The following is a 20,267-nucleotide window of genomic DNA, read 5'->3' as shown; positions in this document are numbered from 1 at the left end:
TATATATGATATTGAAGGGAGTTATTTAAACACTGTACATGTACCTTTGATGATTTATATATATATATAACAATAGAAAATATACGGTACATAATACACAATAGGGCAATATACACTTTAGCTATGTAACCTATCATTTCATTTCGGCTCGGAATTCTATAAGAATATCTTCCTTATTGCATGTCTATTATTTATGCTTTATTCTTTATTCTTTAGTCTCAATTTACAAATCGTGGCAAGGTGCCAAATTACATGTAAAATGATATATGAAACATTAAAAACGGGAAAAATAGTATAAAAAATAGAAGGCATAAAATACATTAAAATACTGAACAACAATACATTCATGTTAATATTCATTTTCACATCTATTTTAGTTCTTAGGCTTATTCATAACTTTATTCAAGCCCCATCGTAAATTGGGATAGCCGTATACCTTAATAATGATAAAATGATAAGCCTACTAACCAATTATACCTCAGTAATGCTACATTATGAACATAATGAATAAGTATGATAATCATATATATATATATATAAAACACGCACTGTTATAAATAATCCAAGTCATTAATGATGTAATAAAAATGTATGTGATTGATAACTGCTCTCATTATATGAATAATACTAATCAAAATGTATAACAAGGATAATAATAAATTATTAAATAATGCTGATAATAGGCCTAGTATTAATATTAATATTAATTTTAATATTAATAAATAATAATAATTGATGATGATAATAATAATACAGGAATAATAATAGTGACAATAATAACGAGAATGATGATGGTGCTGCTGTTGCTGACGATGATGATAGTATTGGTAATAAATCAAAAAGGCTACAGAGGTGCGCACACATTGTTTTCAACATTTCTTTCAAATTCAACAAAATTCGACATCATTGAATGCTTCTCATTTCATCCCCTACCGTTTGTCAAACCTTGTAGTCTCCATAAATACATTGCGACCTCGAGGCCTAGAGTCTTATATAGCTCTACTTCAATTAACGTTTCTACAAGCATGTCAACTAATAAAACAGACATTTATCACGTACATGGAATATCTAACACAGTACTACATTAATCAATGTTGCGATATTTAACGGTCAAGTGTGTATATGTGTAGGCCTATGCTTATATATCTCTTTCAAGGCTATATTCCATTTTTTTTAAAATATTATATTCAATGCATCACCTAACACTTTACACCACGCTTCACGCATTTCCACGTTTGAGCGAAACACTGGGTGAAAATTAACAACTGCGTCATGTTGTGCAATCACGCGCAGTAGCAACTTACTCAGCGTTACGAAATGTAAGTGTATGTGAATTAAAAATGAATAAACTATTGATCATAATTTCCCCAGATGATTGTCGTAGGGTGACCTGCCCTCAAGGTTCAACGTGTACCATAGATGAGTCCGGGTTACCAGAATGTACATGCGTTACGATATGTCCGGTCCACTTGAATCCTACATGTGGCTCGGACAATCGATGGTATGAGAATCATTGCGACTTGCACCAAACAGCTTGTGTAACCGATAGTAAAATTTCGGTTCATCACAATAATGAATGTTTTAATAGAGGTAAGTTTAAATGAAATGTAACCGTTGTAGACCTAACATTTTCAGTGGCGGATCCAGGAATTCGGAATAGAGGGGCCAGGTTGGATGGCCGGAAATGGCACTCAGACTTAAATTGATTATAGTTTTATTTTTTCTCCATTTTTTTTTATAATTTTGAAAAATTTAATAGAGGGTGATTTTCAGTACACCAATTCACGACTTTAAAATGCTTGAGAACACACGTAAGATCTAGCTTTGAAAACTAAAAAACAAACAAACAATGCAATACATTAATCGAGTATTGTTGTACATGACAACTTACATGCAAACTGTATATCATTTTTGTTTTTAATATAAGCCTACATATTATATTGATGGTTGTTTTCTTCATCAGACAAGTAGCAAATTAAGTATACGGTAAAAATCGCTTCTTTGTAAAACAGGAGTTCCTTTGGAATTACATGCGCAAAATTATAATTGTTATTGACTGAAATTTTATCAAATCAACCTTCAACTGTACAACCCTTTTGTTACTCGTACAGATAGATGATGTATATGTTAATGAAAGAAGTAGTCATCACATTTACTGTAGTGACAGCCAATTTAAATTGGAAAGTGGATCGCATATTATTATGTTCGAGGAATACGCAACACTAACACTTCGGGTCATCAGCCATCGGTCTTGATCATATAGGACTTGGAGCACCCAATCACTTTAACAAAATTAATTTTGGAGAGTGAAAAAATCAGCATGGAATAATAATAGAGTATTTTTAATTTTGCAATTTAATTTGTTTTTAAATAATGGTAGTGTGTGTACTGACTAATTTTAGGTGCATGGCTGCTGAAATAAATAAATAAAACCAGAATTGAAAGTAAAACAAAATAAAGGAAATGTCGCATTAAAAAAAAACACACACACACACACACAAATGTAAAAAATACGAGTTTTGGGGTTAAGTATTCCTGGAGGCCTAATTACAGCTCTTATCACCATGAATTCTGCCATAGGTATTGGTGTGATAAAGTTATGTAAAATGTTGTCATATTTTTTTTTTTTTTTTTTTTTTTTGCAGGTGTTACGTGTTCTGGTATTAACAAGCAGACGTTTAAAAGTCGCGTTCTTGAGCATTATACGACGCAATTTAAACATCCCCAGCACATAGATACGACTATTAGTGATTACAAAGGTAAGTATAATAAATTGAGTTACCCGGATGCGAACCATATTTTCCTCATCACTTAACAATATTATAATTCGTGATAATGATACATGGCGTTGAAAATGGGCCTATTTCTACCAAAATAGTTTACCCTCGCAGATGCGAGCCCCTGGCAGTCAACAGTAAGCACGGACTTGCCCATTTAGTCTAGACTGCAAACACGAGGTTAAAAGGAATCATATTCAGTCGGAAAATTTCACTGTTCCCTGGTTGGACCAGGCTAAACAATTACTACATTACCGTGTATTGATTAAACAATCATACTGATTGATCGCACATCCAGCGTGTCCATAGTGACAAATGACAATGACGCGCGCAAGCACCCATACAAATCAGTCACACAATTATCATTTTCTTGCTATAATGGCTAATATATAATGATTCATTTACTTTTTTTTCAGTTTCTAAAACGTTTTTACTGGGTCTAATATTTAATCATTACGATCTGGATCAAGATGACGTCATAAGTAAAAATGAAGTATTAGTTTCTATGACGAGGGATGAACTGTTGCCGATCTCAACACATTGTACGATGGCCGATGTATTGGCAGAGCATGAATCAGACGGTGATGGGAAGTGGTCTACTGCCGAATTCTTCGAAGCATTCGGTACGTCACTCACTGTTTCTCAAAACGAACCTCTGATCAGTCTGTGTACATGTTGGCATAAACAATTTTTTAATAATTGCAGATACGAGTAGTAGAATAAGGTGAAGCTTGGTGGTTATGATGCTTGTCTTCCAATTAATTCCATGGTCCTGAGTCAAATTCCTGTGGAAGTAACAGGATTTTTCTCACGACCAAAAACAGAATTCACTTCCTAAACGAGGTGAAGTATCAAACGTGTATGTTTATCTTAAGTTCATCCTTTGCGCTGTTAAATTATATATGAAACAAATAACAAATATTTTGATAAATTTTGTTCTTTGATTGTTGTGTTGAGACGGGGGATTTGGTCCATTGAGCTGCGAGTGATCCGAACACAAGCGGTTTAAACTGCAACAAACTTCATCAGAAGTATAGAATAGAATAGAACATAATATATACCTGTAGCGCCGATATCCACCAAATATGCGCTTCTGCAATGTATTATCGGTTATATGCGGCACAGAATAGGAATAAATAAACAATTATTTTAATTCCAACAGGAGTCGGTGGATATGAACTTGATGAGAGTCTTCGAACCAAGGTAACCATAACCACTGCTGGAGAAAGACTAGTATTAGGATGTGATATTCGCGGAGATTCAACACCAGACGTTGTGTGGACGCGAAATGGTATAGCACTTGATCAACTTAAATTCATTGATGGAATTCAGGTGAAATATTCATCTTAATTTTATTTTTCATAAATCAGAGTGGTTTTCAGTGCTAAGAAACATAGTTAGAATACTCACTAAGGTTAATAGTTTATCAGTTAAATAAACTAAAATGTTGTTTGTTAATAATAACAATATCTCAAATTTAAATGGCGCCAACTCCAAACAAGATCAAAGGCGCAACACATTTGAATAGCCACCGAAAATGTGACTTAAAGTTGCTAAGAGAGTTAGAAGTAGTTATGTTATTTGGAAGCTGCAGGTTACCAAGAAGGCAGCAGTATAAGTGAAAGAACATTGGCACAGGTTTTGGTACGGTATTTGTTAAAAGTCAAACAAAGAGTGGGATTATATCTTTGTGTTTGTATATTCAGTGTTTTACCCATCGGACTTGGATTTAAATTGTGTATGCTGTACTGTGAAATTGTTTTTTTTCTTCTCATTATTGAAATGAAACCTCATTTACTGTAGTTTTGGCACGACTTCACATGGTATGATGCGCATACTGCGATAATCTTTGTTGGCTGTAAAAAGCATAAAAATAACTCTTCATCAAATAATCTACAATTCTGCAACATCTTAATGCAATATTGAATATACTGTATTCGTTATATAAAGAACGTGTGTTTATTTAAACCGAAATTTATTTGGTTAGGAAGCGTCCATTGTTATTCTGAATTATTAATATACTAACTTTATATCATCTTCTTTATTGTTTTAGATTTATGGAGATGGCAATTTGTATTTCACGCCTGTAACTACAATGCATGCTGGAAATTATACGTGCAGCATTCGTGGCCGTATATTACCGACGCAAACATACACAGTACGCGTAAAAGGTAAATACATTTTATTTCATCATGATCATCATTATTCTTATGCATTTTGCGTTCGAATATGGATTTGCTCATCACGACAAGGAATTGGGCTTAGATAAAATTGACCTGAAATCTATGAAGAAAGTTAGTACTTTAGAACTTGTGAGTCACGGATGCGTACCACACGCACTCGCGTACGTATCGTTCGGGGGATATCTTGTCGTTAGTTGCGGGAATTCAAACACTGGAAAACAGTTAATTATAGATTACATTACTGAAAAAGTTGTCGAAGTAAATGAACATATTAAAGGTGTTCCTAAGATATCAAGATGTGTATAAGAGACAGGGTAAAAGCAATAAAGCTGATATATTAAAAAATTGTTAAATATTTAAATCATAATATTGAAAATGCTATACTGTATTTGGTTACAGTTCCACCAACGGTTCGTGTCTGCCCGGAAAACCAGCTGGTTGCAACTGGAACGACGGCTAAGTTCTATTGCAATGCTTGGGGAGTACCACAACCTACGATCTCTTGGCAGCGAAATGGACTAAGACTAAAGGAAAATGAAGTTGCAGGTAAAATGATATAGGGCCTACCGTATATCATTAAGCTTTATTGCAGAAACCAAAAGCTCTGCAGAGTCCAATTAAAAAGCTGAACTCGAATAATTATAGAAAGCGTTAATTATGAACTGGTAATGGCCACCTTGTTTGCGCTGCACAATTGAGATCCTTTGATTCTTGGTTTAATGGACCCTTCCAGAGTACCAGTCGAACTTAATAAGTGACTTGTTACAATAGCAGAGGTCAGGAATACGCGCATGTCCCACAAACACAATGTTATGAGTGTATGATATACGTTTAAAAGATTTTAGCAACAATATTCAAGGGTGTGGAAGCTTAATGGAACTGACATCCCAACAGGACTACTACCCTTGTGTTTTAACCGTGACTGAAATGCAAGTCGAAAATATAGCGTGGCGTAATTCAGAGTAGATGTCTAGGCCGTTGGTCCCGTACATCAGGTTCATGCACAAGTTAACTAGCTTAAAAGATCACGCTGTATATAGACCATCACCTCCGCTGGCGCAAATTAAATACAGTATCAAGTGAGCCACGTGCCCAGTAAGAGCACATCCATTAATAAGATATAAATTTAATTAATTAGAAAGATGACCCCAGTGTGATGTGTGAGAAGTTCTTTATTAACCTGTTTTTACTTCCTTTAGACCCAATGACTCTCTCAAACATCAACTCGTCACCATAAATTGTTAAACATTATATGCTTGGTAATTGAATGTTGTTTCTCCGTCTGAAACTTTGTATTCTTTTATTTTATCTCATTCAGCACTAAACAACAGGACGTTAACGATCAAAGACAGTAAAACTGAGAATTCTGGTAGATTTATCTGCAGCGCTAGGAATGATATTGGTATAGAAGAAGTTAACGCAGTACTCGTAGAAGAAGAAGCAATATGTAAGACGGTATTTTTTTTCAGAAACTAGATAATAATATGCAACATTATATATATTAATTCTTGCGGTACACCCGCAGATAGTTCTGAAAAGAACTGTTGTTGCTGGTTGGGAATATCTCGGCGTTTCGACTGAGTTGCTTTAATTGTCTTCAAGAGAATAATATATGCAATTCCAAAACAGTGAAATACTTATATGTTATAATTAAACAACATATAAGTATTTCACTTTTTTTGGTATTTCTGCAGATAGGCCTATTATTCCCTTGAAGACGATTGAAGCAACTCAGTTGAAAAGTCGAGATATTCTCAACGACAACAACAGTTCTTTTCAGAACCTTCAAACAATATTATGCAACATTGCAAAGTAATGTAAAATAAGGATTACGAGATCTTAAGTGTAACAACCAAGTAAGTGTTTGAACGTTCAATGTTGTGAATCGGCTTTAAACGAATGGGCTTATTCGACTGGTTCATTTCGTTGAGTACGAATTTTCGTTGAGTATTATTTTCATTCGACTGGTTCGTAAAATAGACTTCGTTGACAACAAAATGCGTTAATCAGCGTTAAACTATGCACGTGACCAAAAAAATGGCCGATTGGTCAGTTTAGCAACAACATTTGCGTTAATATAATTTAGATTAAATTTCAGAAAATAAAAATTATAATATTTACCCACAATGAAGTCAATAATTGTAGGCTAACAGAATTCAAAAACTGGCTGAAAACATTTTTTTACGAAAAACCCATACTGCCACAATCCGAAGCAGCCTTGATTACGTAGCGTGTATGCAGCCATTTTGTTTTGTCGAGTATTTACTAGTTTTCTATTCGACTGGTCGTCTTCGTTAAGTAGGATTTTACCACTGCGCAATGTGGGCGTGGTTTAACGAAGAACGACCAGTCGAATACGGCCAATATACACAAAAACATCTACGTGTTTACGACAATCGAGAGTACATTGCCGGAAACAGACATAAGCATTCCGATAGATTGCAATTTGCTCCATTACACTGACTTTGTTACTTTAGTAACAGTCAAATAATTACAAAAACACGACAAACAACAGTAAACCCTTGTCGGTAATAAACTAAAAGCAAGCTTCGAAGACCTGTACTGTGTTATTTTTCCCCCGACAAGGTTACGAATAACGAAGTGCGGTGATATCGAACATCGAATGAATGTTTTAAACACGAGTATAAAATTGGTTTCGGCAACCTGTGTGTTCTATAATGCATTTGCTAAATTGGTTGCCTTCTGCAATGATGTCGAAAAAATGACGAACTCTATAGACATAATTTATCACGCTCTATTTCACGAATTGATTTTTAAAAAAATATCTGAATGCAAGTATTCATTCATTGATGCATTATATCGGAGTCATGTAGGCCTAATAAATAATTTAGACACAATAACTCGATTAGAGATCAATTTACACAAAAAAATTAAAATACAAGTTCCCAACCATACCATATGAATCATACAAATTTGTTCCATTTTAGAAATATGCCTCATTTATTTTTCAGTATCACATGATCCCCTTCGAAGCCTATTCTATGTTTTTCACAAGAATGGTATAATGTCTATTGACCCGGTCACGTGTGAGGGTCACCTTAGAAAGCTGTCAAATGATATGATACCAAATACGAACGAGAAACTTTGCAACGTCTTCAACAAGACTGGGCAATTAAGATGCGTATGGGGAGGCGCTGTTGAAGTTCAAAATCGTTTTATATACGCTACACAGCCAATGGAGAACAGGATAGTGGTGGTTGCTATAGGGAACGAACAGATAGTTGAGGTACAGTACAGATAGCCAGTTTACATATTCACTGTGCATTTTTTCACAGTGAATTTTAAATTTCAAAACATAAATATAAACATCTCTATATTATTCAGCCTAGATATCTGGAATCCAGATAAACCTCAAACATAATTTCCATTAAAACTCATCATACAGTTTCAGCAGATTTATGTAATTTCTTAAAATGATCTGCCAGCAAATTTGATATATACAAGGGATTTTTGTTGTTCTAGCACTAACGTCCTATCAGAAGTTATATCTATTTGTGGAAGAATATACTTTTAATTAATTTGTTCTGTACAGTACTTCACTGTATTCTGTATTTTACTCTTGTTCTTGATGAACCACTTGACCTATTTTCGTTCCGTATGCAAAAAGGGAATCTTAAATCTTAAATCGCATTTTCATATAATAAATACTTATGTTTACTTCCAGTACATCAAGACGGAGACAAAACCTGTTTCGTTACAGTACGTGGCACATTTAGACCAAGTTTGGTTTGTAAGCTGGGGAAAGAAAGACCAACCGAGCATGCGCATTGTCCAAGTCATACCAGAAGCGAGTAAGTTCCAAGCCCATCATCCTATCCACATGGAACCAACCAAACACCATTACGACAGCATTCAAAGCCTTTATATTCCGCCCAAGCAAATTCCCGGGCAAGGATTTTTCGAATATGGATTTGCTCATCACGACAAGGAATTGGGCTTAGATAAAATTGACCTGAAATCTATGAAGAAAGTTAGTACTTTAGAACTTGTGAGTCACGGATGCGTACCACACGCACTCGCGTACGTATCGTTCGGGGGATATCTTGTCGTAAGTTGCGGGAATTCAAACACTGGAAAACAGTTAATTATAGATTACATTACTGAAAAAGTTGTCGAAGTAAATGAACATATTAAAGGTGTGCCTAAGATATCACCGAATGGAGAATTCCTCGTTAGTATTGATTATAATGAAGGCGCTATTTTTGTTCAAACTATCTCTGAACTGGGCAAGGTTGAACAGCATTTTGAAATTCGTGCAAATATCATTATCAGTGATGTTGCATTTTTTCCATCTGTCACACGTGACTCGTACGATATGCTTTTAACTCCAAGGGAAGATAATGAAGCTCTATTTGTTAACTTGAAAACAGGGGCTTTGAAAGTCATAACTGTTAACGGACAACCAATAAATCCAGATGATTGGCCCCCGAACGAGCATAATCGACATGTGGTCAGTGACGGTCTACTAGATGGTTACCTAGCAACTCCTATGAGAGAAAGTTTACTTATTTTTGATACAAGATCACAAAAAGTTCATTGTGATGTTGGGGAAATAAAATATGGTAATGTCATTCAACCAGTAAGTTTCTGCTAGAATTGCTCAATATTTTTTGGACATCAGGAATATTTTATCAGCCTGTCTGTACTTAAAAAATGCTTTGCAAAAATTGTAAATATAATAGCCTACGAAATTCAAACCTTAGTGTTAAATATTGCCGGCAATACGAGGCACGCAGTAGGGCAGTAGGCCTGCAGGCCTAAACCAAAAAGACGCTCCAAAGCACCACTAGACCATTACAAGATATTTTATCCTCCTGTGGTTATTAGACTTACTTTCCAAAAACAAATAAATTCAGGTTAGGTTTTCATAATGTTTCAATTATTTAGTTTTCGAAATCTCTCTTTACAGTATTTTTATGGGCACGCATAATTCGTCGGGTTCGAATGGCGTGTAAAAATGTTATGTACATAAATTACACATCTTTGAAGTAAAAGGAACTAAGTCGATGAATTGTATGTACGTTCAATTTCAAAAACTGCTTGTTTACTTATATGACTTATGCAACGTAAAACTGTACCGTATGTATTTATGTAAAATATATTTTGTTATTCATTCAATTTATTGCTGACGATTATATTTTTTCGTAATTTTTTTTTAAGGTTTAGCTTTACGCAATATTTTTGTATATAATGATGTATTAACTATTATGATGCGTTTAATAATATGGAATAACCAAAAGAACCAGTTGAAGTTTCAATATATAAATATCAGTGTAGTAGCCTAGAATTAGGTAGCGCGCATTTTAAGCCTTGTTTCCATAGAATCGCTACACAGTCGCTACAACGTTTTCACTGCAACGCGTAGCTGTCCCCAACGCAATCGGGAACGCGCCCTGATCCAATTGACCAATCAGCGTCGCCAAAGGAGTCGGCGATAGCGTGTAGCGATTTTTTTAAAAATGGAAATCAGGCTTAATTAATATTTCATAATATTGATAAATGAGGCCTACGTATACAACATTCCCTACATTATTTCTCGGTATATTATTTTAACAGTGCCTTTTGTTATCACTTTGAAGTATATTATTAATCTGAAAGATAATGCGTTTAATTAACATTAACTTCGTCAGAATCAAACAGTAGAATGCATTTTATTATTATTATTCATTATTATTATAATTATTATTTTAATATATTTATTATTATTATTATTATAAGTGTTATATCACCACTACTTTTATACTTGGAAGATATCAAAGATGTGAACAGAATGCATTTACTATTTGTAATAATGATCAAACTTTAATTTTAAAGAACTTAAGGCGCATTCACACCGAATTTTCGGATCAGTATGCAAGAATAGAGACGTTGGCGCTCAGTGCATTGGAAACGCGGTCTGAATCCAATGTGAATGCAGGTTTAATTCAAGATTCGTATACTCCCACCAGATTTTTAATATTTTAAAACATTAAGTACACTGACGTCAATATATAATCTATTTAACCGATACTATTTGAGAATCGGCGTTCCTCATTTTGATACTGTATATATAGATCCTAAAACTTGGCAAATTAATTTAATCTTTGGTGCTAAAATTGCCATAACGATGAAATAAAGCTAAGTGATCGATTGGAATGTATGATTTTGATAACGTATAAGATATAGTGATTAATCCAGGGGGACATAACCTAATGCACCTTTCCGCTAAGCCCCGCCCCTTGGATATTGTTGCTAAGGTCCCCCAAAACGGCAGTGTAAAAAAACATACGCAAATACATGCGTTTGTGGGACAACACGCGCGTATTCCTGACCCTTTCTGATTGGTCAGTTGTTAAGTTTGATTGACACTCTGGAAAGGTCAGTTTAATGGACCTATCCGCTAAGGTCCCAAAAAAAGACCATAAAGGTAGGCCTATGTAAATATGTGTTTTGTGAAACAAACGCGAACTCTAGCTGATCGATCAGTGTACGATGTCTAAATTTAGTAATGCAATAGTCGCACTTTAGAGACTAATTCAGAGGTTTATTAACACAAGCACCTAAAGAAGTACTGTGTAGACGGAAAGGGTGTTAGTATTTTACCTAATTTCAAAACAGCTTATTTTGCATTATTTATTGTAGTAGTATGGCTCACCTTATCATTATTTGTCTAAAATTAGAAATTAATAGAAACGTAGCCAGTATGTCGAACGTGAAAGTTGAAAGTAAACTGGCACATGATCGTAACAACAAGCATTTATACGCAAAATAAACACATATTAACATTAGGCAATTCAACGAAACAATAATTAATAGGGCCTACAAGAGAATACGATGAAGATGAACATATATGAGAACCAATGAATTTTGGGAAACTAATAATTCCCAATTAATAGGCCTAAAATAATATACGATAAAATGTTCAATTAGCCTGGCACAGGTGTAGATTGTATGCTTGTAATAAATTGTATATTCATGGTAGTATGTGGTAGAATGGTTTAATCAATTATACCTCAAGTATCACCAAAAGAATCTGAACTAGTCTTGTTTCAGACGTTTTCAAGAAAATCTGAACTAGTCTTTTTTCAGTCGTTTTCAAGAGCATCTGAACTACTGTAGTCTTGTTTCAGACGTTTTCAATAGAATACATGGAGGTATTATAGTAATACTAAGTAATACTATAATACCTCCATGGAGAATCTGAACTAGTCTTGTTGTAGACGTTTTCACAGATTTATCTGCACTACACTAGTCTTGTTTCAGACGTTTCCAAAGGAATCTGAACTAGTCTTGTTTCAGACGTCTTTAATAGAATACATGGAGGTATTATGGTAATAATATACAGTAATACCTCCATGTAGAATCTAACTCGTCTTGTTTTAGACGTTTTCAAGATGGTTCGAACATGCAGGTAGAATATCACATGATTTATATCTCCATGGTTACAGATTAGGTTCGATATTCTTTGAAAAATAAACTTTTCAATAGTTTGTTCGTATAGCTGTATTAATTTAATTTTAAAATTTAGTGGTAAAGTATGAAGTGCGATATCCCAAACAGATGGACACTTTCAAACAAATAAAAAAATCTAAGCTATACTTAAGTATGTTATAATGGCTGTTTTGTACTCTTAAGAAAAAAACGAATAAATATGATTGTTTCACGCGTAACCATTACACAGTTTATTTTGTGCTTATTTCATTTTATTTTGACATAGCTCATGCCTCATTCTCACAATACAGACTAATTTTTCAGCGACATATGCAGTTACACTAAAAAAAGTGTAGGGAATTTTCTCCCAGTATACAGGTACTACGAAAAAGGAAGAGCACTGCACTGTGATTACCATGAGAAATTTTCTAGATCTTATTTTCTGTTCTGGACCGAATGTATACAGTATTTACAGCGGGTTATCTAAGGTGACATTTATTCATTGTATACTTAGCCTTTCAGAAGTCACAATACGCTCATATATGGGGCCCACCGCCCATAACCTCCCACCACCGGCGCCATGGGAAATTTGCTGACCAAAATAATACACGCAATTAGTTACATAAGCCTATCACCATAAATCACTCATAAATGAGTTAAAATAGAACATATCGCAAATATAATATTCAATCACAAATATCAGAAGGGCATTTTAATATGGGTTATACACAAAACCAAAACTAATGAACATTCCTGTCTCAAACTTTAATATTTAAGCATGCAAATAATATAAATATTAGTACAATTTTTTATGTGACAAATATCTTTGGTTTGTCAATAAATATATGAGTGTGAAAATCATGCCCATAATAATATGGTTTGATATGTAATCATTATGCCCATATATGATGTAATATGACATCATCATGCCCATATATAGATGTGATATGACATCATCATGCCAATATATGGTGTGATATGATATCATCATGCCCATATATGGTGTAATATGACATCATCATGCCAATATATGTTGTGATATGACATCATCATGCCCATATATGCTGTGATATGACATGACATCATTATGCCCATATATGATGTAATATGACATCATCATGCCCATATATAGATGTGATATGACATCATCATGCCAATATATGGTGTGATGTGACATCATCATGCCCATATATGGTGTAATATGACATCATCATGCCAATATATGTTGTGATATGACATCATCATGCCCATATATGCTGTGATATGACATCATCATGCCCATATATGTTGTATGACATCACCATGCCCATATATGGTGTGATATGACATCATCATGCCCATATATGGTGTGATATGACATCATCATGCCATATATTTTGTGATGACATCATCATGCCTATATATGGGCAAATAACACATTTGTCACAAAATACTTGACAATGTAGACAGACTACTGTCTGATATCATGTAGACATAAGTAAAAGATATTTTCCAGATAGGACAAAATTATATACAGTACTACATAAAAATATAAGCAATATGTTACTAATTAATATTTCATACTTATTCATGCTGCCCAACAAATATATTACATAACATGAAATCACAATCGAATGGACATGAGCATACCTAATAAAATCTAAGTTTGATACCTGCACTAAATTTAAATTTTAAAATACCTCATGAAGCCCTGCCAATATGTCTATCATCTACTTTTTAGCGGGCTCTTTTTTGTTTTCTGCACACTTTAAGTCTAAGTGTGCACCGCATTTTAAACAAGCTAAAATCCACATTCAGATTCATTAAATTTTCAGCAGCTTAGAGGGTCATTTCAGTTCCAATCAATCGTCAAGACAACGATTCACATGTATTGCATGCTCCCTCTGCTGAGAAGGTGGGAATTCACGCTTACAGCGTGGGCACTCAAGCATGTCCATGAACGGAGCCGTATCTTGGAGACGTGCTGTTCTTTGAAGTGGTGGTGCAGGATTTTGATGACGATTCGAGGGTGCTGGTTCCTCGTCACAAACATCCACAGGGCGTCGCCTACCCATGTCCATACTATCTGGCCGTCTGTACTGGTATGGCTCAAGAACTGGTTGCACTTGCACCATAGATCTTAACTTACGCTCATAATGTTGCTTTTGGGCTTGAAGTGTGGTTTTCATCTTCTCCAACTTTAAAAAATGAATAATTATTGATAATAAATACATATACATTATTCAGGCCAAATCACCAGGAGTCCATGTAAAAACTACAGCAAAATTCAGGTTTTATCTAAACGAACATTATATGACAGATTAATAGCAATCTGAATATGGTCGTGTTTATGCTGTATCAGTGTCTATATCTGTACAGTAGGTATCTGTACTGTGCTCTTACCTGAATATATATCTGTATCTAAATATACATCTGTGTGTACCTGAATAAATATGCATCTAAAGTATGTCTATATCTGTCTGTGTCTATATCTCAATATGTATCTGTGTCTATATCTCAATATGTATCTGTGTCTATATCTCAATATGTATCTGTGTCTGTATCTAAATGTACATCTGTGTTTACCTGAATATGTATCTGTGTCTATATCTGTCTGTGTCTACATCTGTATAAGTGTTTGTGTCCATATCTGAATATGTATCTGTGTCTGTATCTGAATATGTACAGTATCTTTGTCTATATCTGAATATGTATCTGTGTCGGTATCTGAATTATCTGTGTCTATATCTAAATATGTATCTGTGTCTATATCTGAATATGTATCTGTATCTAATGATACATCTGTGTGTACCTGAATATGTATCTGTGTCTATATCTGAATATGTGTCTGTATCTGAATATGTGTATGTATCTATATCTGACTATGTATCTGTCTGTATCTGGATATGTATCTGTATCTAAATATACGTCTGTATGTACCTGAATATAATGTATCCGTGTCTGAGTATGTATCTGTGCCTATAATATCTGAATATGTATCTGTGTCTATATCTAAATATGTATCTGTGCCTATACTTGCATATGTATGTGTCTTTACCTCAATATATGTCTGTGTCTGTTACTGTGTCTGAATATGTATGTGTCTGTATCTGAATATGTATCTGTGTCTGTATCTGAATATGTATCTGTGTCTATATCTTAATATGTATCTGTATATGAATTCATTGTATTGTATTAATGTTTGATTCATTGTTTGGTTAGTTCCTGTTTGTTTCTTATTCCGTGTCTGTATTGAATATGTATGACTATAATATCTGAATATGTATCTGTGTCTATATCTAAATATGCATCTGTGCCTATACCTGCATATGTATGTGTCTTTACCTCAATATATGTCTGTGTCTGTTACTGTGTCTGAATATGTATGTGTCTGTATCTGAATATGTATCTGTGTCTGTATCTGAATATGTATCTGTGTCTATATCTTAATATGTATCTGTATATGAATTCACTGTATTGTATTAATGTTTGATTCATTGTTTGGTTAGTTCCTGTTTGTTTCTTATTCTGTGTCTGTATTGAATATGTATCTAAATGCTCTACCTTCTAACACAACAACAATTTTAATCATAAATAACATATCATGAGTGTATATAAATAACACAGATGAATGTTTATACTGTGGTCTTACCTCATCACTCAACGTTGAGTAATTTCTGGCCCACTGGTCAATCTCAGATTCATGTTTCTTTTTCAAGTTTGATATTTCTTTTCGTGTGTGCTTTTCGTCTTCTTGAAATACAGACAACTTTAAAAATAAAAACACATACATATATATATAATGAGTACCTACCAATAACAATGGCGGTGGAAGCGGGGGAGGGGGGGCGCCAAGGAGCCATTGGCCCACCCACTTTTTCTACTGGGGAGCTTGGCCTCCCACTTTTGTGACTGTTCCCAGCACCAGTGACACACAATGTCATCATCATCATCATTATTATTATTATTATTATTATTTGGTGCTGACACCTTGTTTATTTGCGCCTTATAAATTGACCTATTATTATTATTATAAAATAGATTTTTTTTCATTTTCTAACGAACATTACAAGTTCCTTTTTTGAGTTGAGCAACCAAATGTTGATTGATGTCTGTATACATGCGTCTGTAAAGTTTCCTTGAAACCCACATTCGAGCATGAAGAAAAAATCGCCTGCATTCGTGAATTCTGTATTTAAGCATATGGGGGGAGGTGGGCACTCTTAATGGAGCGACGTTCTAGTTCTCTTAATGCTAACCATAAAGATGTATAGTAAGTGTAACTGATTAGCTTACAGTAAACCTTCAAACTAGCGTAATATAACCACATTTAAACGTTGTCTAATTTAACGAAAACAATAAGATACTTAATTAGGCCATTTTTAAAAATAAAGTTCTCTGAAGGTTAACTACAGAATTTACAGTACATTGTAGTTAATGTGTTATAGGTTGTATATTGATACTGAAAGGGCACTTGCGAGCACCATTGGCTGGAGTCAGGGGGCCGGCAGGGCCCCCCGGGGGGTCCAGAGCCAAAACCCCGGTGGGGGTCCAGCATTCTAAGCATTTACAGGTGTTATTTAATTGATTTGAGAGGACATACATTAAAAAAAATTGTATATATTAAAGAGGTAATTTTTTGAGTTGGGAAAAGATAAAAAAAAACAAAAAAAAAAACTACTACTTTAGTACTACAGTATTGGTAATTTAACAACAGTAGCATGATACAAACTCCAAAGAATCCAGTATGGTTTATTCTTTATTTTTTATTTATATAGCACTTTGGAAGTTGTATCATACTATACTCACTTAAGACAATCAATAACAAAAATATCCAAGACAAATTTGTATGGTTGGTTGTAGCGTATTATAATCATATATATATATATACACAGGTGAAACTATCCCCCGCCGGACACCATACCGGTATTTCTAAGACAAGGTTTCGGGGCCATAAATTTTTTTATGTTACTAGGTAGGCCTAACATTGACAATCAGGTATTAAAATAGGACTTTTAATGATGATAGGCTCCAGGCTAGGCCTAAAGTGTAGGCTAGCCAGCCTTTGTTGAAAGGGCACTTCATGAAATGGGGGGGGGGTTCGTTTGAACCCAACGAATCCCCCCTGGCTACGGGCTTGATATATATAGCAGAGATAGTGTGTCTCTGAGTGTACAATTAAAAAACACAGTGGAGGAGTTTCTTCATACCAAAGTGACTATCACATGACAGAAAAAAGTTTGTTACTACAACAAACACAAGTAAAGACATTTTCAACTCGTACAAAAGCTGATTTTCAATTATCCATCAAAATCTTCTACTTGGTAACTTACTTACTTACCTACTAATATTACTATACTACTTTTTAGCAAACATTCAAATTCTAGAAATACATTTACCTGGGTATTCAGATGTTCATTTCCCTTTATTCGATCAGCCTGCTACTACAAACAATAACTACTTTGCAAGTCGTACAAAAATAAATTCAATTATCTATCAAAATCTTTTGCTTGTTCAACAATACTATACTATGTTTTAGCAACATTCAAATTCTACATATATTTACCTGGGCATTCAAATGCTCAGTTTGCATTTTGAATGTTTCAATCGCATCATCTTTAACTAAGCATTTTTCACATTTGGTGTCAACCTCTGTTGTCATTGCCTGAAATGTCTCTAGCAATTCTTGATACCGCTGTTCATATATCTAATACAGAAAAAGAAAACATATTATTAGAGTATATGCTTATTTATTTTAACTAACTTTATAATAACTAACTAAATTCACTTCAATACAATATTTTGATCTTCATTCATTATTATTATTAATATTTTTATTATTATTTGATCTTCATTCATTATTATTATTAATATTTTTATTATTATTTGATCTTCATTCATTATTATTATTATTTTTATTATTATTATTATCATCTGTATTATTATTATTATTGTTATTAATATTATTATTATATTATTTTATTGTTATATTATTCTTGTTGTTGCTGTTGTTGTTATTGTTATTATTATTATTGTTGCTGTTGTTGTTATTGTTATTATTGTTGTTGTTGCTGTTATTGTTATTGTTGTTGTTGTTATTGTTATTATTATTATTATTATTATTGTTATGTTTTTGCCATTATCATTGATTCTCTGGTAGGCATCTTGTACAAGGATATGTTCCCTTTTTTGCCTACCAGACTCATTACGTTATTATTATATTATTTTATTGTTATATTATTGTTGTTGCTGCTGTTGTTGTTGTTATTATTGTTATTGTTATTATTATTATTATTATTATTATTATTATTATTATTATTATTATTGTTATGTTTTTGCCATTATCATTGATTCTCTGGTAGGCATCTTGTACAGGAATATGTTCCCTTTTTTGCCTAACAGACTCATTACGTTTTAAGTGAAATAAAATTATGAATTATGAATTATTTTGGTATAGAAAAAGAAACAAATTAGTACTAGTAGCTCAAAGCTCCGTAGGCATGTATTAAGCCTGTTTTCTACAAATTGATCGCGCAAACCAAAAGGGTTGGTTCATGCGCATACACGTTTTTATCAGAGTTTTTCAATTAGGAAAAAGGGAAAAAACAACCAATCAAAGCTCAGAAATAAAAAACTCAAGGAACAGTGAATTCGTCTAATTGAAGGCTTGGCCGATAGAAATGTGAATGATGATTTGAGCAAATAAATTTACCTAGTGGAAAACTGGATTATAGATTAAAAATATGACGTACTGGCGGATGAAAATAAATGATATAATTAAAAAAATTTATTGTTTTTGTTATGCTGCTATATTATAATACATGAACTGCATAGTTATACTGATAAAATCTAGACATGTATTTATATGACAAAGTACCATACCTGTGAATTTTTCTCAGCTGATTTAAGTTTGTCACTCAAATCTTTATTCTGCTTTTGACTGTGCTGGAGATGTTTGGAGAGACTCGCATTGCGATATTCTAAATCTTTTAGTTGCTCATCTAATGGCAGATCAGATGACCCAGCTCCATGATGATTAGACTCCTAAACAATTAATCAAATTACATAGTTATATATTGTTGAACAATTTCTATTACTGACATTCAAATATGGGGGAACAAAACACTGTTTAAAGCCAGGTGTGCTCTACTTTGAGGGTCATTGGCCCACAAGATTTTGTTAAGAATGTCGTCGCCGCTGCCGCCATCACCACCACCACCACCACCACCATCACCATCATCATTATTATTATTATACCAAAGGTGGGCTTATACCTGAGAAACTGGATTAATTTATTACCGATACTGTAATTCCTACCTTGAAAGTATCTGTTGATGATTTAGCTTTGATATCTTCTTTTGAATCGGACTTGGAATCTACAGTCTTTCCACTTTGTCTTGATTTTTCTAATAATTTTTGTGCTAGTTCTTGACATTTTTCTTCCAATAAGTTTTGTAAAAGTTCTTGCCTACGGTATTTCTCATGTAAATGTCTTAGCTATCAAATGAAAAATGTTTATTTAGTTTACGAAGTTGACATTGATTCAATCAATGTATGATATTTTATTTTTAACTATACATTGTTGCATTTTTTTCAGAATAGTCAGTAATAAATTTTATAATTTAGGGACAGAATAACTCAAAGAGCGTCTGAAATATTTGAGTTTCACTCTAGATATCTGTAAGTCACCTCTGAAGGCTGCCCTAGTCCTCATAGAACGAGTTGGAACTGCAGAAAGTCACTGGGTGATGTACTGTGGAGCAAGTTTGGTAAGTTCCTTGAACAACAACATCAATTCAATCATTACTTCTTTTCAACTTTGATATAAGCACATATAAACTTTCAAGGAGTGGTCTGAAGCCCCCCCCCCCCCCCCCGGGGGGGGGGGGCGCCCCCC

The 20,267-nt window shown here is 33.8% G+C and overlaps 2 protein-coding genes across 3 annotated transcripts in view; one reads left to right on the top strand and one right to left on the bottom strand.

Annotated features, from left to right (window-relative positions):
* Window positions 1-12,636, top strand: part of LOC117109896 (follistatin-related protein 5-like) — a 30,522-nt gene extending 17,886 nt beyond the window's left edge. For both annotated transcript variants that reach the window (XM_033252356.1, XM_033252357.1), the window contains exons 4-12: window positions 1,372-1,590; window positions 2,646-2,759; window positions 3,194-3,400; window positions 3,940-4,109; window positions 4,831-4,948; window positions 5,360-5,506; window positions 6,279-6,407; window positions 7,933-8,207; window positions 8,646-12,636. In XM_033252356.1, the coding sequence (XP_033108247.1) occupies window positions 1,372-1,590; window positions 2,646-2,759; window positions 3,194-3,400; window positions 3,940-4,109; window positions 4,831-4,948; window positions 5,360-5,506; window positions 6,279-6,407; window positions 7,933-8,207; window positions 8,646-9,575 (2,309 nt within the window). In that variant the 3' untranslated portion in view covers window positions 9,576-12,636. The remainder of the gene's footprint in view (window positions 1-1,371; window positions 1,591-2,645; window positions 2,760-3,193; window positions 3,401-3,939; window positions 4,110-4,830; window positions 4,949-5,359; window positions 5,507-6,278; window positions 6,408-7,932; window positions 8,208-8,645) is intronic.
* Window positions 12,637-13,678: 1,042 nt separating this feature from the next.
* LOC117109965 (centrosomal protein of 55 kDa-like) overlaps window positions 13,679-20,267 on the bottom strand; it is an 11,442-nt gene continuing 4,853 nt past the window's right edge. Inside the window, exons 5-9 of the mRNA XM_033252477.1 lie at window positions 19,688-19,867; window positions 19,253-19,414; window positions 17,937-18,077; window positions 16,023-16,139; window positions 13,679-14,568 (exon numbers count right to left, since the gene is read on the bottom strand). Coding sequence (XP_033108368.1) covers window positions 14,233-14,568; window positions 16,023-16,139; window positions 17,937-18,077; window positions 19,253-19,414; window positions 19,688-19,867 — 936 coding nt within the window. The 3' untranslated portion in view covers window positions 13,679-14,232. The remainder of the gene's footprint in view (window positions 14,569-16,022; window positions 16,140-17,936; window positions 18,078-19,252; window positions 19,415-19,687; window positions 19,868-20,267) is intronic.

This window comes from Anneissia japonica, unplaced genomic scaffold (assembly GCF_011630105.1).
Source record: "Anneissia japonica isolate Jap-2015-1 unplaced genomic scaffold, ASM1163010v1 scaffold585_len4108843_cov191, whole genome shotgun sequence".
In the NCBI taxonomy this organism is placed as follows: domain Eukaryota; kingdom Metazoa; phylum Echinodermata; class Crinoidea; order Comatulida; family Comatulidae; genus Anneissia; species Anneissia japonica.
This window is presented reverse-complemented; position numbering and strand designations above follow the sequence as displayed.